Source organism: Abramis brama, assembly GCF_963993115.1.
Source record: "Abramis brama genome assembly, chromosome: 3".
Taxonomy (NCBI): Eukaryota; Metazoa; Chordata; class Actinopteri; order Cypriniformes; family Leuciscidae; genus Abramis; species Abramis brama.
Genome location: NC_139965.1, coordinates 39,726,413 through 39,746,709, shown reverse-complemented (window position 1 = coordinate 39,746,709; position 20,297 = coordinate 39,726,413). Strand labels below are relative to the sequence as shown.

The following is a 20,297-nucleotide window of genomic DNA, read 5'->3' as shown; positions in this document are numbered from 1 at the left end:
GCGGAAAGTGGATTCTTATCAGGAAACAGCTTTTTTTTTTTATAAAGTTTGATTCGGTGAAAACCTTTATTTTACTGTCTATGGTGAAAACAATGGAATCGAGTCGACTACATTACCCATAATGAGCTGAATGTAGTGATGGGAGAAACGAAGCTTTTCAAAGCTTCGATTCAATTGAACCAATTGCTTCGCAAAATGATTCACTGTTTCGAAGCGTTCGAAACGCCACACACACGCCTGCTGGTCAGAGCAGTGTAAATACAACAAAAACTCAGGCTAAACATGGATTAAAAACACCTTTTACAAACCCATTGCAAATTCCTTATTGAAAGTCAAATCTATCAAACGCAATTAACTGATCATCTAATAAGATTATTTATCAACTGTCTGTATAATATTTTTTTAAATACATTTTCAGTGCTTGTTTTGTTTGTTCCATGGATGGCTTAGCTAAACAGACCAATAAGAGACTATTAACTACTAGTATTCCTTTTAATTATACTAATGTCTAATTAAAACATCTGGAAATGTAAAACCCATGCACGTGACTTTGGCATTTCACGATCCGAATCACTGATTCGAAACAAAAGATTCGTAAAGGTTTCGAGTGTTTCGAAATCGCCTATCACTAGCTGAATGTTGTCATGTGATCTTGTCTGTGTCAGCAGCTAATCGATGAATCTATTTCAGTGGAGGCAGCAGCCTCATCTTTATTTCAGTTCCTCTCTGGAAAACATCTCATCGATGCTCTTCTCATCACGGTGCGGGATTAGCGAAGAACATACGCTTGAGGTGGGATATCTGCTTTATCACACATCCTTCATACCTGGACAGTTTATTAGCTAAACAAGTGCAGTGCTATGTGAGTCGCGTACAGTAGGGGTTCGGGTGGCATGGCATGTTTTGTGCCTTTCTGATTTGTGTTTTACACTCTTAAGAGTAGTGCATGTAGAGTTAATTTTCCTTACGATTGAAATCGTGCCTATTAGGAGTAATTTAGTGTATGATCAGTGTCAGTTGCCTTGACTTGGCCTAATGTTTTGATTGAATCTTATTGTCATTGAGCATGATGATCAGTGTGTGGTGATGTAGCCTCTGCTATAATATCAACCGACACCGTCATAAACTAACGTTAACGTTAACACCACTGTCCTCCTCGGACATTTAGTTCAGACACTTCATGAAATAATCCCAAATCGATATGCGATTGATCATCTTTTAATCGAGCTGCTTTAAAGATAATGTTCAGATAATGTGCTTTATTCCTTCTCTAGTGGACAGCATATTTCATTTCCTCATCGCGTGTCTGAGATTTCTGCTTTACAGCTGAGAAATACAATTATGTCCCGTGACTCCCAGACTCGTCCTAAAGTGCAAACCTCTGTGTCATCAAAACTACCGTGTGGACTGTGATCTTGACGTATTGTTCTCAAGTAAGCAAAAATATCTGTCAAGACGAGTCAAAAGCAAATACACTACCATTCAAAAAGACAAGAAAGAAATTAATACTTTTATTGAGCGGCCGGGGATACGTTAAATTGCTCAGAAGTCAAAAGTATAATGCAACAAAAGATTTCTATTTCAGATAAATCATGTGGTTTCTATTCATCAAAACAATTTCACGGTTTCCACAAATCTTAGCAGCACAACTTCCAACTGATAATAAGAAATGTTTCTTGAGCAGCAAATCAGCATATTAGAATGATTTCTGAAGGATCATGTGACACTGAAGACTGAAAATCAGCTTGGCCTTCACAGAAAATAAAGTTATTTGAAATTGTAATAAAGATATCAGACTTCAGACATCAGCTGAGAAATATACAGTTATGCAATACAATACAATTATGTCTTGTGACTCCCAGACCTAAAAGTGCAAGTGCAGACCTATGATGCTCATAAACCGTTTTAGTCAATTTGTGAAAACTACCATGTGATATGTTCCCCTCTTTGTTCACAGATGACATTGAACACTGGACACGACTCTCTGTAACTGTATGGACTCTGTGGAGGTGTGTTTGCACCTTTCCCCCCCTCAATGGTGGTGGCTCTGACTGACAGCACAAGCGTGTTTACCTCTACTTTTACCCTATGGTGTCCCTGTAAGTTTATCTGAGGGTGTGTGAAAAAACGTGTGAGCGTCATGTCGAGGGCGGACAGGGCGATTAACAGTGAAGTGGGCGATTGGGGCTACAGTGAGGATGCTGGTGAAAGAGCATGGCTTCTGCAGAGTCCCAGCGTGGACTCCATCCAACTGCCTAACCAATCAGACAACAGAAGGGGAGGGACATCTACATTAGGGGCTGTTTTTATCGTGGTGAATGCTGCTCTGGGAGCCGGACTTCTCAATTTTCCTGCTGCTTTCAACATGGCTGGTGGCGTCACAGCCGGAGTGACCCTTCAAATGGTGAGAGAGACTTATGGACTGTTGTAAATAAAACCAAAAAGTGTTCAGTTAAAGTCCTTTGAAGTTTAATGTTGTGAAATTCAAAGTTTGCCTTATTCTTTTGCAGTGCATGATGGTCTTCATCATCACTGGGCTGGTGATCTTGGCTTATTGTTCTCAGGTAAGCATATATCTGTATCAGTATTGTCAGTATTGTTATCAGATTGTATTCTCATCAAGAGAAAATGCACTTCCATTCAGATTTATTTGAAAGATATTAATACTTTTATTCTGCAAGGATGCATTAAATTGATTAAAAGTAACAGTAAAGACATTTATAATGTTACTATAGATTTCTATTATATAAAAGCTTTCTATTCATAAAAGAATCCTATCATGGTTTTCACAAAACTATTAAGCACTCTTTTCAACATTGATAATAATAAGAAATGTTTCTTTAGCAGCAAATTAGCATATTAGAAAGATTTCTATGACGCTGAAGACTGGAGTAATGATGCTGAAAATTCAGCTTTGTCATCACAGGAATAAATTTTAAAATGCATTCAAATTATTATTAATGTGACTGTTTTACTGTATTTTTGATTAAATAAATGCAGCCTTGGTGAGCATACGAGATTGCATGAAAATAAAACCTTAAAAAAATCTTACCAACCCCAAACTTTTGATTAGTTGTGTATTTATTTAGTTTTATTAAAACTTTTGAATATTAACTTCACAATTGACCGTTTTCACATTTCCAGGTTTCTCAAAAGCCATCATAGTTGGATTAACTTTTATAGCGGTGAATCAGAGACTACATTAAAGTCCAACTGAAATCAAAATTGACCCTATTTACTTTGTTAGCGCATATTACTAGTCTTGTGGTGAACAATTAATCCGTGCAAGTTAAAACACAGAAAAAAATTGTTTGCCGTCGTAATCTTTAATCAAAGTCTGAAAAGTTACTTCCGGTCTGGAATGGCGTTCCTTCTCTGATGATGTAGGTTTGACGGCTTGGGTTGGGAAACCCTTAACCACTCCCCTCAAACCGTTAGTCTGCTATGAGTGAGAGATGGAGAGGAGGAGCGCTAGCGTAAAACCCTGCCCTCTGTTCAATATTCCTTTTCACTGGGAAATACGTCACAGCACTGGAGAAAAGTCGTTTGCAACTTCCGGTTCACGCGGACTTTAAATATAGATTTTTTTTGTTCCCATTTGCTCAAATAGCAAAAGAAAAACTCTACAATAGTGCTTTCACAACTTTTAAAAAGAGGAAGGAAAAAAATCAGAGAGATTGATAACAGCAGTCACTCAGAAGACAAAAAGATGTAATTTTTACAGCCACTCCCATAGCCGCTGTATTAGAAACACTCCCACAGCAGCATTTACTAGTTTTTTGTAATTTAATGCAAAGTATAGTATTATAAATGTACATACATTAAATTGTAATGTGGACTCATGCATTTTCGGTAAAGCTGCTTTGAAACGATGTGTATTTTGAAAAGCGCAATACAAATAAATGTGAATTGAATTGAATACATAAAAAAAAAAAAAAATATATATATATATATAAAAACTTTGCAGGATTTACGATGCTGATGACCGTAAAAACGCGCCTTCACAGTCTGTGAAAAGAGTCCATAGGGTACTTCAAAATTACTAAGGCTGAGATCCACTGGTTTACGCCCCACACCTTCTTCTTTTTTAGGTGAGCAATGAAACAACGTATCAGGAGGTGATTCGTGCTGTGTGTGGGAAGGTTCTCGGTGTCATATGTGAGCTGGCGATCGCTGTTTACACCTTTGGCACATGCATAGCCTTCCTTATTATTATTGGAGATCAGTTGGACAAGTGTAAGTATATTCACATATACAAAGATATGTCAAAATAGTCTGACTAGAGTTGTCTGATTTTCTGTCTTTCTTGTTGCAGTGATTGGTGCTATAAATCATGAGTCAGAAACAGAGATTATTTCGCACTGGTACACAGATCGTAAGTTCACCATCACTTTGACCTCCGTGCTGATCATTCTGCCTCTGTCCATACCCAAAGAGATTGGCTTCCAGAAGTATGCCAGGTAGAAACGTCTTTTTTTCATGTTGTTTAACTGTAGTTTTGTCAATGCATTGCAGTGTTATATCACAGCTGTGATGAGTGCAAATGTACAAGTACAATTCCACTTGATTATTTAAGCAGTGTTGGGGGTAACGCATTACCAGTAACTTGAGTTACGCAATCAGATTACTTTTTTAAGTAACTAGTAAAGTAACACATTACTTTTAGGTTTACACAAAATATCTGAGTTACTTTTTTTTCAAACAAGTAACGCAAGTTTTCCCATGTATTGACTGACAGCTCTCCTCTCCCCTTGTTAAGAGAAATCAGGAGTAAGTGCAGAGGCGTTGAGTGTAAACTTGATGGTTATTGTAGTTCTAAATGAAATGTGAGCATGCATTTACTAATCTCACTTGCACAAAAAAAGATTTAGAATTACTCAAAAAGAATAAAATCAGTGAAATGCAAAATTAGAATACTACGCAAACCTGTGTTTAATAAAACAAATATCTTTGTGCATTTAATCTCACTTTATTGACAAATGTACTTGCTGCTGACCTTCGACGAGTCAGTTAAACCAAAAATGACTTTAGATTTTTTGTTTTTATTTGTGAAGTAAGTGTTAAACTTTCTTCTCCTGCATCCTATTCTTCTGCAATCCAGGGGTGCGTTTCCCGAAAGCATCGTTGGCCAACTATGGTCGCAAGTTCATCGCAATGTCCATTGAACTCTATTGGTAACGACGCAACTTGCGACCATAGTTGGCCAACGATGCTTTCGGGAAACGCACCCCAGAACGGCAGCACGGCTGAAAGTTTAGTTTGAGCTGCGCCCTCTACAGTACACGCGTGAATCTGCATTTCCTTCAGCCTTATTATTTCAATTTTGTTGTGTAAGGGCCTTTACATTTGCCCAAAAATGAAACTTTTTTTTTTTTGTTATAAAAAACAAGCCCACCCCAGGTGAGAAAAAGTAACGCAAAAGTAACGTAACGCATTTATTTTCTTAAAAAGTAAGTAATGCAATTACTCAATATTGCAATGCATTACTTTTCAAAGTAACTTTCCCCAACACTGTTCTTCAGTATTTGCTGGTTAAATCATACATGCATATTTGTACTGATTAATCTGTAGCACCCTGAGTGTTATCGGGACCTGGTATGTGACAATCATAGTCATCATCAAATACATCTGGCCTGACAAAGACGTTTCTCCAGGAATCATCCCAATCAGGTCAGAAGTACATTAGTTATTTGAGAGAAACAATACAGAGTAAATTGTGATCACTATTATAATGTGATGTTTTCGTCTTTCAGCCCTGCATCCTGGACCGATGTGTTTAATGCCTTGCCTACAATCTGCTTTGGTTTCCAGGTGTGTAAGTAGACTTTACTCCATTTTTTTTTTTTTTTTTTGACTTTCCCAAAATATGGGAAAATTTAGTTTTTGTTTTTGAAAAAAGTCTCTTGCTAACCAAGGCTGCATTTATTTGATCAAAATATAGTAAAACCAGTAATATTATTAAATATGTTAAAACTGTTTTCTAATTTTACATTTTAAAACGTAATTTATTCCTGTGATGCAAATCTGAATTTTCAGTCTTCAGTGTCACATGATCCTTCAGAAATCAATCTAATATGCTGATTTGCTGCTCAAGAAACATTTCTTAAGTTGTGCTTCTTAATACTTTTGTGGAAACTGTGATGCATTTTTTTTAAGGATTCTTTGATAAATAGAAACCTAAAAAGAACTGTATTTAAATGAAATAGAAATCTTGCGACGTTTGTCTAAATTGTCACATTTGATCAATTTAATTGCATCTTTGCAGTATAAAAGTATTAGTTTCTTTCAAAAGATACAGACCCCTAACTTTGAATGATAGTGTATCTGTCTCAGCCAGTGAATTAATGTCTGAATTCATTCTACTTTTGAAATCTAGCAAATCATCATTGTCCTCACACTCTTTTTCCTAGTGTCATGTCAGCAGCGTTCCTGTTTTCAACAGCATGAAGAAGCCAGAAATCCGGCCTTGGTGGGCAGTTGTTACAGTCAGCATGATCATCTGCCTCTTTGTGTATACAGGCACGGGTGTGTGAGCTTAAATTTGCCAAAATATTCTAATGATAAAGAGATCTAATATGAGCTGGTTGTATAAGCTTTGGGCTTGTTCTTTTCCACAGGCGTCTGTGGCTTCCTGTCATTCGGCTCAAGCGTGAGCCAGGATGTATTAATGTCATATCCATCTAATGATGTTGCGGTGGCCATTGCGCGAGCCTTTATCATCATCTGTGTTGTTACCTCGTATCCAATTCTGCACTATTGTGGAAGGTAACAGGCTTTCGTGGTCTATAGATGTGTGTCGATGAAGGATGCATACAGTCAGTCTAAAAGGATATGTGTATTTGTTTGTGCTTTAGGGCAGTGCTGGAAGGTTTGTGGTTGCGTTATAAAGGAGAGGAGGTGGAGACAGATGTGGCTAAGGAACAGAGACGGAGGATAGCGCAGACGCTCGTCTGGTTTTGTCTCACACTAATTCTTGCTCTCTTCATTCCTGATATTGGACGAGTCATTTCACTAATTGGTGGTTTGGCTGCGTGCTTCATTTTTGTTTTTCCAGGTATTAAAATGAGAATGATCTTAGACTGTACTTTTGATTGTATCTCATAATATTTTCATCATATTCATTCTTCTAATGTTTGTCTATAGGGCTGTGTTTGATTCAGGCAAAGCTTTCAGAGCATGATTTCAGATCAGCCAGGTAACTCATTTATTACTTATTAAAGGGTTAGTTCACACAAAAATTATGCCATTACTTACTCACCCTCATGTTGTTCCACACCCATAAGACTTTTGTTCATCTTTGAAATAGAAAGGAAGATATGTTTAAAGGATAATTCTGGTGTTTAGCACTTTGAGTCTCTTTTCTGGTTTGTTTTGGATGAACTAGAGTGGTGGACACAGAGATTTTGACGATGGTCCTGTCTCGACTTTTTGACTCGTTTAGAATCGCCTTTGACCGCTTCAGAGTGGCTACGGGCATGCACAAACATGTCCTTAAAACAACCCTTGACGTTCGTTTTCAAAACTGTGCAACTCACCGAGTGGTTAGTGGTGTTCGCTGATGATTAAAAACAAATATATCGGCGCAATGTATGATTTCAATACGTGTTATTTGCTATAGTGGAACTATTTTTTCAGATACCTCACAACCGCGTATAAACTTCCGCTCGATATTTGAGTCTGAAGCGCAGTAATATCAACGAGCAATGAGTCCTACAACAGAAATCAATGGGATTTTACAAAATGGCAAATAAAACACGACAGAAACTGTATTTCGCTACGCTACTTGTTTTGGAACATCAACGAACACCACTAACCACTCGGTGAGTTGCACAGTTTTGAAAACGAACGTTAAGGGTTGTTTTAAGGACATGTTCGGGCATGCCCGTAGCCAGCCACTCTGAAGCGGTCAAAGGCGATTCTAAACGAGTCAAAAAGTCGAGACAGGACCCATCGTCAAAATGTCTGTGTCCACCACTCTAGTTCATCCAAAACAAACCAGAAAAGAGACTCAAAGTGCTAAATACCGGAATTATCCTTTAATGAAACCTGAGAGATTTCTGTACCTCAGATGAAGGACCATTTCACCAAAAGTTTGAAGTTTGTAAAAGTAATCCATATAAACTACACGCACAGATAGAGCACATCAAATATGGTAAACGGTAGCTCAAACATACTTCCCTATTTGCTTGCTTGACCTTTGAGATTCTGTTTACCATATTTCATGGGCTCTTTGTACTTTGATCAATGAATAAAAGCCTAAATTAAATGTGTTTATCATATTAAGCGATCATGTCTTTTTAGAAGACTTGGGTTAAACTGCTCGATTTATATAGATTCGTTTTACAATCTCTTTTTGGTGGAATGAACTTTCAGTGGAGGAACAGAAATCTCACAGGTTTTGTTAAAAAAAAAATCTTCATTTGTGTTTCAAATATGAACAAAAGTCTTATAGGTTTTGGAACAACATGAGGGTGAGTAAATGATGAGAGTATTTTCCTATTTGGGTGAACTAACCCTGTAAACAGTATTCAGCAATGCCTAAAGATTTGTGTATTAAATGATAAAACTGATAACCTAATTATTTCTCTGTAGTTGGAATGCAATGGTGGCCTATGGAGTCATCATGGTTACAATTGGCGCGTTCATCTTCGGCCAGACCACCACGAATGCTATCTACAAAGATATCATCAACAGCCCGTAGGGAGGGGGAATGGGGTTGTTGTGACCTCACCGATATTGGGCTATGAACCAATAGAGATAGTTAAAACATGGGAATGAAGACTGTCCAAAAATCATGTCTACTACTGACCTCTATTACGTCTTCAGGAGAAAATGAGAGTTTTAAATGTCTCATATTGCAAAGCATGCAGTCCCACAGAAACCTGTACCTCTTGATGTAGTGGATCAACCACCAGCATGCAACATCAACCTCTCTGCTCTGGCTGTTTGTGAATGGAGAACCGCCTGGAAAGGATGCTATACTTCTCTATTCTGAATGGATGTGGACATTGTGTTAAATGCTCCTAAGTTAGATCTTCCAAATATAGTCTGTTTCTTTTGAAGTGTAAATTTGTCCCCTTTCCCTTCTTTTTAAGTTTTATAAAAAAAAAATTAAACTGATTTTTATGATGGCCTTATATACTTGACATTGCAAATATATGGTCAGTGTTCATAATGTTTACCCTTAAAATCTTATTGCAAACTTTGTTTTTCTCGATGACTTGCACTGCCAAACATGTAATTCTATAGCTCCAAAAGATCTGGGAAGACTAATAGTGTGTGTCTGTGTGTCGTGTGTGTATATATACACCGCTTTAGACTGAAAGTGACAATTTAAGATGTTTTTCAGAGTATTCTTGAAGAATGGTTTTTATTTTTAATTTGATGCATTGTTGTTGTTTTAGCTAGATTTTCTAAATGTGCTTTTCATGAAATAGTTGTTTTGGCAAAGGATGCAACAATCTCTGGTTTTATAAGTTCACTGATACTTGAATGAGTGTAATGATGACTCAATGATTAACTTGAAAACTGCAGCATTCATTTACATTTAATTTTGTTTTAGGGTGGAATCATTGGTATTGAAAATAAGCATTTATCTAGTCATTTATTTTGAACCATTCTCCAAACAGTTAAATTGTGTAAGTCACATTGGTGTGCTGTTTCATATTAGTATAATTCTTATGTCATATCTCATGGATTTAATCAGTAACACTAGCATGCATGTTTGCCTTTTCCTCAATCATTTATTATTGTATGTTTACAGTTTCAGTGCAATCACTAAAGGGATGTTCCACATTATACTGCTCTTGTGCTCTTTTTTTCTTCAACTGCAAGATGCTGTTAAACTATCATGCATTCAACTAAAAAATATACAATTTAATACTCAGAAAATGTAAATGGTTGGCCAAATAATGAAGGCTCAGTTTAAATTAGTCTATAAGACTAACTCAAGTCATTTAGGGCAGGAGATTGAGGATGTTTCCAAGTTTCTTCTGCAATGCTTCGTCAGGATGAATTAGATTTATTGTGTTTTACTGATACACTTTGTGGTGAAAAGAACTCCCCCAACTACAGCTGTAAATTATGTTGTTTGTGTCCATACATAATCACTGATCATGCTTGGTCAGTTTGGATTGCTGAATTATAAATATGGTTAAACTACAACATTCCATTGAAAAAAGTTAAAACTTTGCAACTGGCAAAATCCATACTGTACTTAATTGATAGATCATGACACTAAAAATGCATAGAAATTTGAAAGGGAAGTATATTCAGCTAAAGAAAAAGGAAAAATAATACAGATATATAGTTCAGTTGCATATTTCTTGGACATTTCCAAGTTTTACTTTAAATAAAAAAACATTGATAAAAATGCTAGTAAAAAATGCAAATCATACATATGGATACATGTCCATTTCCCCTTGCATATAGGTCTAGTTTGTTGTTTTGGCGAGCCACAAAATATCTGCAATTAAAAGTACTTTTTAAACTATGAGACGGATAACATACTCTTTTATTTTAATTCTATTTAATCTCTAATCAATTCTTCAAAAATGTTTGAAAATTATGTGAGATTTTAAAAAATGTTAAGTAAAAACATCTCACATACTTGTATAATTATTAAATAAACCATACATTTTATGCTTTTATTCAGATCTGACCTTAATTTCTTTGATAATTATTCACATAAAATATCTCAGGTTTGGTTAATGAGGGGTAGATACTACCGTCTGATGGTTCTACTCTCAGCTCAAGCATGTGCTTAATAAAATATAAAGAAATTTTAAAAAGCAATTGTATTTCATACGTTGCATACAATTGCTCTAATGTATTTTTATTTTATTTTTACCTAGCTGATCAAGCAAAGATGTCATTCAATTAACTGTTATGAGGATCCTTGATATAATCTGATAATAATCGACAAGCTAAGAAAAAAAAGGTTAAAAAAGAAAAGAAAAACAGAACAAGGTGATTGTTTACACACACATGCAGACAGCGAAGCTGGTTGGTTATGTAAGCGGAAGTACTGAGTCTAGTAGTTGATGTTTGTCAGCATCACCTGACGACTGTAAAAGTCATATGACCGTAAGAGGAAGGGAAACTCAAAGCCCACGGTCAGGCCATACTGTCTATGGTCAGGCAGCAGAGGGTCGCAGCTCACAGGAGTCTTCGAGGTCCATCATGTCCATCAGACTGTGTGAAATGTTTTCTCTCCATGTCTTCCTCTGTCTTCTGTCCGTGTCTGTGCATGTCGTGAGCGGCATGTATGATCCAGACGAGGTGCTGGATCTGCCGGGCATGTCTTTTAAACCCAATTACCGTCAGTGGTCAGGCTATCTGAAGGCTAGTTCGGGCAAGTTTTTGCATTATTGGTGAGTTTAATTAGTCCTTTTTTTTTTTCTGAGCGTGAATATGCAGCATGTTTTGTTTGTGATGAGGATATGTTTAGACGAATGGCGTTTCCGCCTTCACACCGAATGAAAAATAAAGACGTTTCAAATGCAAAAACTAAACAAAAAAATCATGTAATTTTTTTCTTTTTTTTTAAGTAGTATAATATATATATATATATATATATATATATATATTTTAATAAAATATTTTGGCGATATGGTCCATTGAATGAGCTGTGATATAAACTAAAACACAATATTGTACCATATTCATACCATATCATGTGGCTGTCTAGAAAAAAGCATAGTATTACATTGTGTACATAATTGTAATTTGTAATACTATAAGTTTTGGTTTCGAACTCTTAGTGTGAGTACGAGTTGTGCAAACAAGGTTTGAGTCTCCTCAGTAAGGCATAAAGATAATGTTTTGTGTATTAATAATGGCATTGATGAGAGTGTGCATGTTACAGGTTTGTGACGTCTCAGAGGGACCCGCTCAAGGACCCAGTCTTGCTGTGGCTGAATGGAGGTCCGGGCTGCAGCTCTTTGGATGGGTTTCTATCAGAGAATGGACCCTTTCATGTAGGTTGATAACTAACTTCCATTCATTTTAAAAATGACAATTACTCGAGAGCTGATTTAATTACAAAGGACTAAGAAATACAGAGCTGTAAAGATTAGAGAGGGAAAAACATTTATGTAATGTTGAGTTCTGAATTGTTCTAAACTGCTTTTCCATACAACACAAAACCATGAACATTGTGTTTCCTCTGTGTGTGTGTGTGTATCTATCTGTGGTCCTTAGGTCAATGATAATGGGGCCACTCTTTACGAGAACGAATTCAGCTGGAATAAAATCGCCAATGTTCTGTATCTTGAGTCTCCTGCTGGAGTGGGTTACTCCTACTCAGATGACCAAAAATATAAAACCGATGATGATGAGGTAAGTATGCAAACATTCATAGACATTAATAGCCTTTAAAAACTTCTGAAAGCCTGAATATGCACTTTTTCTTTAGGTGGCAGACAACAACTACCTGGCTTTGCAAAGCTTTTTCACCAAGTTCCCAAATTTCACCCAGAATGAGTTTTTCATTTTTGGCGAGAGTTATGGAGGCATCTATGCGCCCACACTCAGCCTGAGAGTTGCCACTGGAGGCCAGCTTAAAGTGAACTTTAAGGTAAATTAAAATATGCTTGATTCATTTTTAAAATGTAATTTATTTATGTGCTTATACTTGAAGACAAATGTCTGTTGAAAGGTTTTTTTATTTTTATTTCTCATTCATGTACTTTAATTCTCTGTTTGGTTTCTTTTGCAGGGTTTTGCTGTTGGAAATGGCATCAGTAGTTTTGCACTAAATGATCAATCACTAATCTACTTTGGTAACTATCACGGCCTGTTTGGAGAACAGTAAGCTAAATCAATTATTCCTACAGTATATGTAGCCACTCATGTGTATATTTATATTACAGTAATGACTATGAATATTTTAATTAAAGTGTTTTTTTTTTTTCTATGCTATTTTGCTTGTAGGTTGTGGAAGGATCTGAATGACAACTGCTGTCAAAATGGAGTCTGTAACTTCTACAATAATTCTAAAGAGTCCTGCTCTGTCATGGTAACGTGAATACATCCACATGCTCGCTGCTTGTTGCACAACCCTGAAATCTAAATGTACTATTCTTGTTTAAATGGAATATTGCAGTTTTTATTATAAATTATTTATTCGTGCGCATCATATTTAAAAAAACGCTTGTGCCCTTGTCATTTTAATCTAAATAACTACCACTCCCACTTGCAGCGACTTCTCTTCTCTGATGTTGTGTTTTTTTCGGCGTGAGGGCGGGACAACCTGTCACTCACATGAGATCACAGCAATAGCAAACCACAATGGTTCAATTAATTCCTGATGGACAAAATCAAGTCTACTTTTTTTTCTTGTTCGAGAAGCCGGATATACATCACATTAGGGAAGAAAAGACTATCGCAACTTCCGTTTCATGCCGACTTTGTGACTAGTCTTCTGTGTTTTGCAGGTATCGCATGCATTTCATATAGTCTATAGCTCTGGGTTGAATACATATGCGCTGTATCTTGACTGTGCTGGTGGCGTCACATCTCAGAGAGCCATGAAGCACCTTTTTATAAACTTCAGGAAACATTGGGAAGCTAATCAGGTGAGGCCTGTTTGCTCTACTCATGCAGCCTTCCAACATCTACTTTAATAAACTAGAGCGAACAAAAAGGTGAATTGTGCTCTCGTTTGTATGTTCAGTTAGTAGAAAATACTCCGAGTGTTCAGGGAGTTCCTCCATGCATCAATAGTACTGCTCAGATGAACTGGCTTAACCGAGGAGATGTGAGAAAGGCGCTGCACATTCCTGATGTCCTACCACCATGGGACATCTGCAGGTAAACTGACGCCTGTCCTGACTGTGTGTGTGTGTGCATAAGTTCATGTGTGCTTACAGTGTTTTTACTTTTTTATGCAGTGATGATGTGGGAAACCAGTATCACACCATTTATGAAACTGTGAAGGACGTCTATATGAAGCTGCTGGCTTTGGGTCTGAGAGCTTTGGTCTATAATGGAGACACCGATATGGCTTGTAACTTCCTTGGAGACCAGTGGTTTGTTGAGCAGCTTGGACAGAAGGTAAGTTCTCTGAGATCTTTGAGATGTTCAGCAGAATTTAAAGCACCTTCTAGGTTTAATGTTTGGTTTTCTTCTTCAAGGCAAGCACACAGTACCAGCCCTGGATTTATGATAACCAGATTGCTGGATTCTACCAACAATTTGGCAACATCACTTTCCTCACAGTCAAGGTAAGTTTGTGTTGCTCTTTTCCAAGTTGTAGTAATACTTTACTAACTTCCAGCTTCAATAAGATCCATTGATGTGCAACCTCTGTTTGTAATCTTTATAGAGATTCATATGACTGGCTCTAATCAGTTAGACATTCAGGCTAAACAGTAAAAGCTCCAAACTGTTATTGTAATGATATGCCTACAAATGTCATAGGGTGCAAAATATGCAATACCTTTGTTGTAAAGTTTTCTTTGATCGAAGCAGAGACCAGTGAGACAGTCGGGATCGCGTTCAACAGAAGTTTATTCTTTATTGAGAACTCCGCTGTACGCGGCTGTAGAAACTTCCAACATGATCTAATCTAACATAACTTTACATGGTATCTTATAGGCATTTTAGGAGGAGGGACTTTTGGGGGTGGAGACAAATTCAAACAAAGCATGTAAATGAGTATACAGGTTAAGGTAACACCCTAGACTGAGGGTCTAGTCAATCCTAATTCAATCAGCATAAGGCTCCAAGGGCCATTTGGGTCCGAAAGCCATTTGCAGAACAAAAGGTGAGATTCTCAGTGAATCATTCGTGTGCTAATCCCATCAGTTCTGAGTGATACTGGGATTCAAAGAGCCATTAAAGACAATGAGGAGAAAACAGGAAAGGCAACTTTGCTGAGCAGAATCATTATCTTACCCTTAAACACTAAATACAATATTCTTTACCGTGATGTTATGTAAGGAAGCATATTTGAAATAGATTCTTAAATTTGAATCCTTCACCTTCCAGAAGTTTGGGGTCAGGACGTTTTTTGAAAGGATTTGATATGGATTAAATTGATCAAAACTGACATCAAAGACAACTGTAATGTCACACAAGGTTTCTGTTTTAAACAAATGCCACTCTTTCAAACTTTCTATTCATTAAAGAATACAGAAACAATTTATCATTGTTTTCACAAAAATATTAAGAGGCACAACAGTTTTCAACATGTATCGCATAGCCCTGCATCTTGAAAAATATATAAATTTTTTTTTAATTATTATTATTATATGCATGCATGAAGTTTAATTCACTGATCAAAATAACAAAAGCAGTCAAATAAGTATCATTTAATTTACAATGTGCAAAGGAGAACTTCACGTAAACATGAGTTTATAAAAAAATCTTAGAAAAAGATTTAAAAAACTTAAAATCTGTAATTTTCTGTCGCTGGTTGAATGTAGTAAAATGCACAATGTACAAAAGCAGAAAACATCTGGGTCATGTTTGCATGTTCTTCTGTCACTTGAAATGAGGATTAGGCATAAAATTACGTCATGCATGTGAAAAACAGCTGAGAATTGATTAAATAGTTCTAACCTGGCTCAGAGGAAGATGGGAATCATGTCTTTGAGGGGTAATATTATACAGTAATTTTATATAATATTAATTAAGGGGTAATACAAGACTTATTCACCTTACAAATGGTTGTTGAAAGCAAAAATGCTATGAAATTCAAAACCGGTGCTATTTTTTTGGGAATCAGCACCTTCAAATTAGTAAGAAAGAAGTATTGGATTTCATTCAGCAAATATGGTTCTGTGGCGTAATAATAGTCAATGTTTCTTGAGCACCAAGTCAGCATATTAGAATGATTTCTGAAGGATTGTGTGACTCTGAAGACTGGAGCAATGATGCTGAAAATTAAGCTTTACCATCACAGGAATATATTACATTTTAAAATATATTAAAATAGCAAACAGTGATTTTATTATTTCACAATATTACTGTATTTTTGAACAGCCTTGGTGAGCATAAGAGACTTCTTTCAAAAATAGAAAATAAATCTTTGTGTGTGTGTGTGTGTGTGTGTGTGTGTGTGTGTGTGTGTGTGTGTGTGTGTGTGTGTGTGTGTGTGTAATCATTCTTACCAAACCCTTTGTGACATACAACTCTGCTACTACTCTTCCAGGGTGCAGGTCACATGGTTCCTCAGTGGGCTCCTGGTCCATCTCTAAAAATGCTACAGAGTTTCCTGTCCAATAAGCCTTACTGAACTTCCTCCAGACCATATCCTGTCTTAAAGCACCAGATCAGATTTTCAGAAGTTGTCCTGGATTGATTTAAAGAAAGTGTGATTTTATTCTTAACTTTTGAAATTTGACATGAAGCTGTAAGACAGTTTTCTCAGGGACTGTTGTGTGTATTTGCATATGTTTGGGAATTTAGATAACATGTTTTTATTTTGTTATTTGAATCTTTTGTATGCCTTTTTCCTTGAACACAGGAGGTGGTTCTCATGGTGATATTTCTAAAAACATGCACTTTTAAAAATCACATAATCACAGTTATAGATACACACTAGAGATCTTCTTAAAACAGTATTGATGGATAGCACATGGTTTTAAAATGCTCAAATTATGTCTTTGCATTATTGGTTCGTTTTATGACATTTCTGTAAATTAAATGAGTGACTCTCTTTTGTAAGTTGTCAAATAAAGTATACTAAGAACAAATGTAGTCTTCATTTTGTTTATACCCTTGAGACAATAAAACTACCAGGTCAAAAATTATACTCATAATTAATATGCATCTATGGTTATAAATGGTTTACAAACCCATCTGATTCTTAAATCATCTAAGAATTGTTATATGGATGAGCATATAATACTACATTTGACAAAGGATACTCTTTGAGGTACAGTATGTGGAAATTCAACCTAAAAAGAAGTTTAAAATTTTAAAGTTTTCCACATGGAACTAGAAATATAAAATGGGAAATAATAAAACCCTTTTGTAGTGTAATTTTTCTGCACTCCTCAAAACAATGTACCTGCTAACGATTTGACTAATGTAGGCGTGTAACGATACCCACATGTCACGATTCGATACATATCACAATACTGAACTCACGATACTACACTGCTCAAAAAAATAAAGGGAACACTTTTTAATCAGAGAATAGCATCAAGTCAGTTAAACTCCTGGGATATTGATCTGGTCAGTTAAGTAACACAGGGGGTTGGTAATCAGTTTCTGCTGCTTTAGTGTTAATGAAATTAACAGCAGGTGCACTAGATGGGCAACAGTGAGACAACCCCCAAAACAGGAATGGTTTTACAGGTGGAGGCCACTGACATTTTTTCCCTACTCATCTTTTCAGACTGTTTTTCACCAGTTTTGCATTTGGCTAGGGTCAGTGTCACTACTGGTAGCATGAGGCGATACCTGGACCCTACAGAGGTTGCGCAGGCAGTCCAGCTCCTTCAGGATGGCTCATCAATACGTGCCATTGCCAGAAGGTTTGCTGTGTCTCCCAGCACAGTCTCAAGAGCATGGAGGAGATTCCAGGAAGACAAACAGCTACTCTAGGAGAGCTGGACAGGGCCGTAGAAGGTCCTTAACCCATCAGCAGGACCGGTATCTGCTCCTTTGTGCGAGGAGGAACATGAGCACTGCCAGAACCCTACAAAATGACCTCCAGCAGGCCACTGGTGTGAATGTCTCTGACCAAACAATCAGAAACAGACTTCATGAGGGTGGCCTGAGGGCCCGACGTCCTCTAGTGGGCCCTGTGCTCACTGCCCAGCACCAGGGAGCTCGATTGGCATTTCCCATTGAACACCAGAATTGGCAGGTCCGCCACTGGTGCCCTGTGGTTTTCACAAATGAGAGCAGGTTCACCCTGAGCACGTGACAGACAGGAAAGGGTCTGGAGAAGCCGTGGAGAATGTTATGCTGCCTGTAACATCGTTCAGCATGACCGGTTTGGTGGTGGGTCAGTGAGGGTCTGGGGAGGCATATCCATGGAGGGACGCACAGACCTCTGCAGGCTAGACAATGGCACCCTGACTGCCATTAGGTATCGGGATGAAATCCTTGGATCCATTGTCAGACCCTAAGCTGGTGCAGTGGGTCCTGGGTTCCTCCTGGTGCACAACAATGCCCGGCCTCATGTGGCGAGAGCATGCAGGCAGTTCCTGGAGGATGAAGGAATGATACCATTGAAGGGCCACCACGCTCACCTGACCTACATCCAATAGAACACCTCTGGGACATTGTGTTTCGGTCCATCTGACATCACCTGGTTGCACCTCAGACTGTCCAGGAGCTCAGAGATGCGCTGGTCCAGATCTGGGAGGAAATACCCCAGGACACCATCCGTCGTCTCAGTAGGAGCATGTCCCGACGTTGTCAGGCATGCATACAAGCACGTGGGGGCCATACAAACTACTGAGAACCATTTTGAGTTGCTGAAATTAAATTTCAGCAAAATTGACAAGCCTGCTGCATCATTTTTTCACTTAGATTTCCGGGGTGTCTTTGAATTCAATCCTCTGTAGGTTGATTATTTTGGCATAGTGGCATCCTTTCGTTCATAACACATTACCCAGTTCATATTAGTATAGATATCCAGCATGATATTTTTCCCCATTGAGATCTGATGTGTTTTCAAAGTGTTCCTTTAATTTTTTTGAGCAGTGTACATTATTGCGATACTCCAAGACATATGATAAAAGGTTAACAAAAAATGTGCAGTTGATCAAAATTATTAATTTGGTTTTACATTGTGGGTGTAAATGAATAGGCTTGGACTTGGTGCTGGTAAACCAATGCACGGGACAATAGTGACACCAGAATACAAATATTTATGATTCTGAAGCTGAAAATACAGAATTAGTTTAGATGAGTATGCTTGCACTCTGTCACTGACTAGATATATTTAAAATAATCTAGGCCACTTTTTTTCTGGTAGCATAAGACATTTGGCATTATCAGGACTGACAAATATTCCCCCATAGCATTATTATACATTATACTCAACATTATATATAGTAGTTTAATGTCTGACACTGAAACTCTGAAAAAGTCCAGGGAGTGAATTTCGAGAGTGCTCTGCGTTCCAGTTCAGAGTGTAATGTTGTTATAGATTATAGATTTTTTTATATTTCAATTCATCTGAAATGTCATTGAAAGCATGGTCCCTCTAGTAAATCACTGCCATTTACACCCCTGGTTGTGAGTAAAAACCTAAATGAGTGTATGGACATTATGGATGGGGTAGAGTTTATTTAGAGGGAATAAAAATTATATATCATAGGTGGTGCTGAATATGGCAATTGAGAAGCCAATGGAGGACAGTCACCTGTTATCAGTTAATAATGTACAGTAGGGGGCGGTACATGCTACTTCCACTTGGTCGTATTCACCCAAGACAGACGAAGGAGAAGGAAAGGCATAAAGTCAGTCTTCTTGCGCACGTGGTTGGCGGAACCAAGCACACGTGTATAGATGAAGCCATGGAAGAGGTTTATAATCAGGTAAAGAGTATTATTGTCGGTTTGGCAAAGAGTTATTTTACTAATCGGTATCGATTCTATTGATACTGCTGTTTTTAAATTGCACCGTATTTAAGCTTCCGTGTCTGTGTGTGACTGTTGGAGCTACGCTGCGGTGCAACAGTATCTCTCTTTCTCTATCGTTTGGGCTTTATCTTACTGCTGGTTCTGCCCTTGTGAAAAGAGAAACAAAATATTGTATGTTCTTAATATTAACTTGAGATATAAGCTTTTGTGTTGCTTGAACTTTTCACTCATGTTTTGTTTCCATTCTTTTCATGCGTAACAGCAGCTGGAAGAACAAATCAATGGACGAGAAAGGGAACCGTGCCATGTGATGTTTTCTGATAAATGATATATTTTATTTAGTTGCATATTTTTACAATATAAATCATAGGCCCAACATTAAATTATTTTGTAGCCTGACTACACCATTATATTATCATACAATATAGGCCTAATTGTTTTTTTGTTTTGTTTTTTTTTTAAATGGTATTAAAGTGTATTTTAAAAGCAAATACTAAAACGCTACCACTGGAAGTGTCATGATTGCACAATGGAATAGTTGTGAATTGTTAAAAGATAAATGCAATAAAGCTGCCAGTTATAGTGATCACATTTTAATTAACACGTTTGATGCATTTAAGAGACTGGGGCTAGTTGTCACAAGAGCTACAGTCTCAGTAACTAGGCTAGTTTTCCCTGGCAGTGATTTTGTATGTTCGTTTTAAACACCATTAAAATTATAATTTATTTTTGCTGTAGGCATTGGGC

The 20,297-nt window shown here is 37.2% G+C and overlaps 2 protein-coding genes across 2 annotated transcripts; both read left to right on the top strand.

Moving 5' to 3' along the window:
- The first annotated feature begins 620 nt into the window (after positions 1-620).
- slc38a7 (solute carrier family 38 member 7) lies at positions 621-9,798 on the top strand. Its single transcript, XM_084109538.1, has 12 exons — positions 621-792; positions 1,958-2,404; positions 2,511-2,564; positions 4,092-4,236; positions 4,316-4,460; positions 5,572-5,670; positions 5,754-5,811; positions 6,411-6,525; positions 6,618-6,765; positions 6,855-7,054; positions 7,144-7,195; positions 8,593-9,798. Exons 2-12 carry the CDS (start codon positions 2,141-2,143, stop codon positions 8,699-8,701), a joined length of 1,389 nt encoding a protein of 462 aa, XP_083965664.1. The 5' UTR covers positions 621-792; positions 1,958-2,140; the 3' UTR covers positions 8,702-9,798.
- Positions 9,799-11,069: 1,271 nt separating this feature from the next.
- LOC311078548 (lysosomal protective protein) lies at positions 11,070-16,700 on the top strand. The gene is made up of 11 exons (XM_084107419.1): positions 11,070-11,372; positions 11,867-11,978; positions 12,202-12,339; positions 12,416-12,577; positions 12,719-12,810; positions 12,934-13,018; positions 13,437-13,577; positions 13,676-13,812; positions 13,893-14,055; positions 14,136-14,225; positions 16,157-16,700. The coding sequence occupies exons 1-11, from the start codon at positions 11,080-11,082 to the stop codon at positions 16,238-16,240; spliced, it is 1,497 nt and encodes a 498-aa protein (XP_083963545.1). The 5' UTR covers positions 11,070-11,079; the 3' UTR covers positions 16,241-16,700.
- The last annotated feature ends 3,597 nt before the right edge of the window (positions 16,701-20,297 follow it).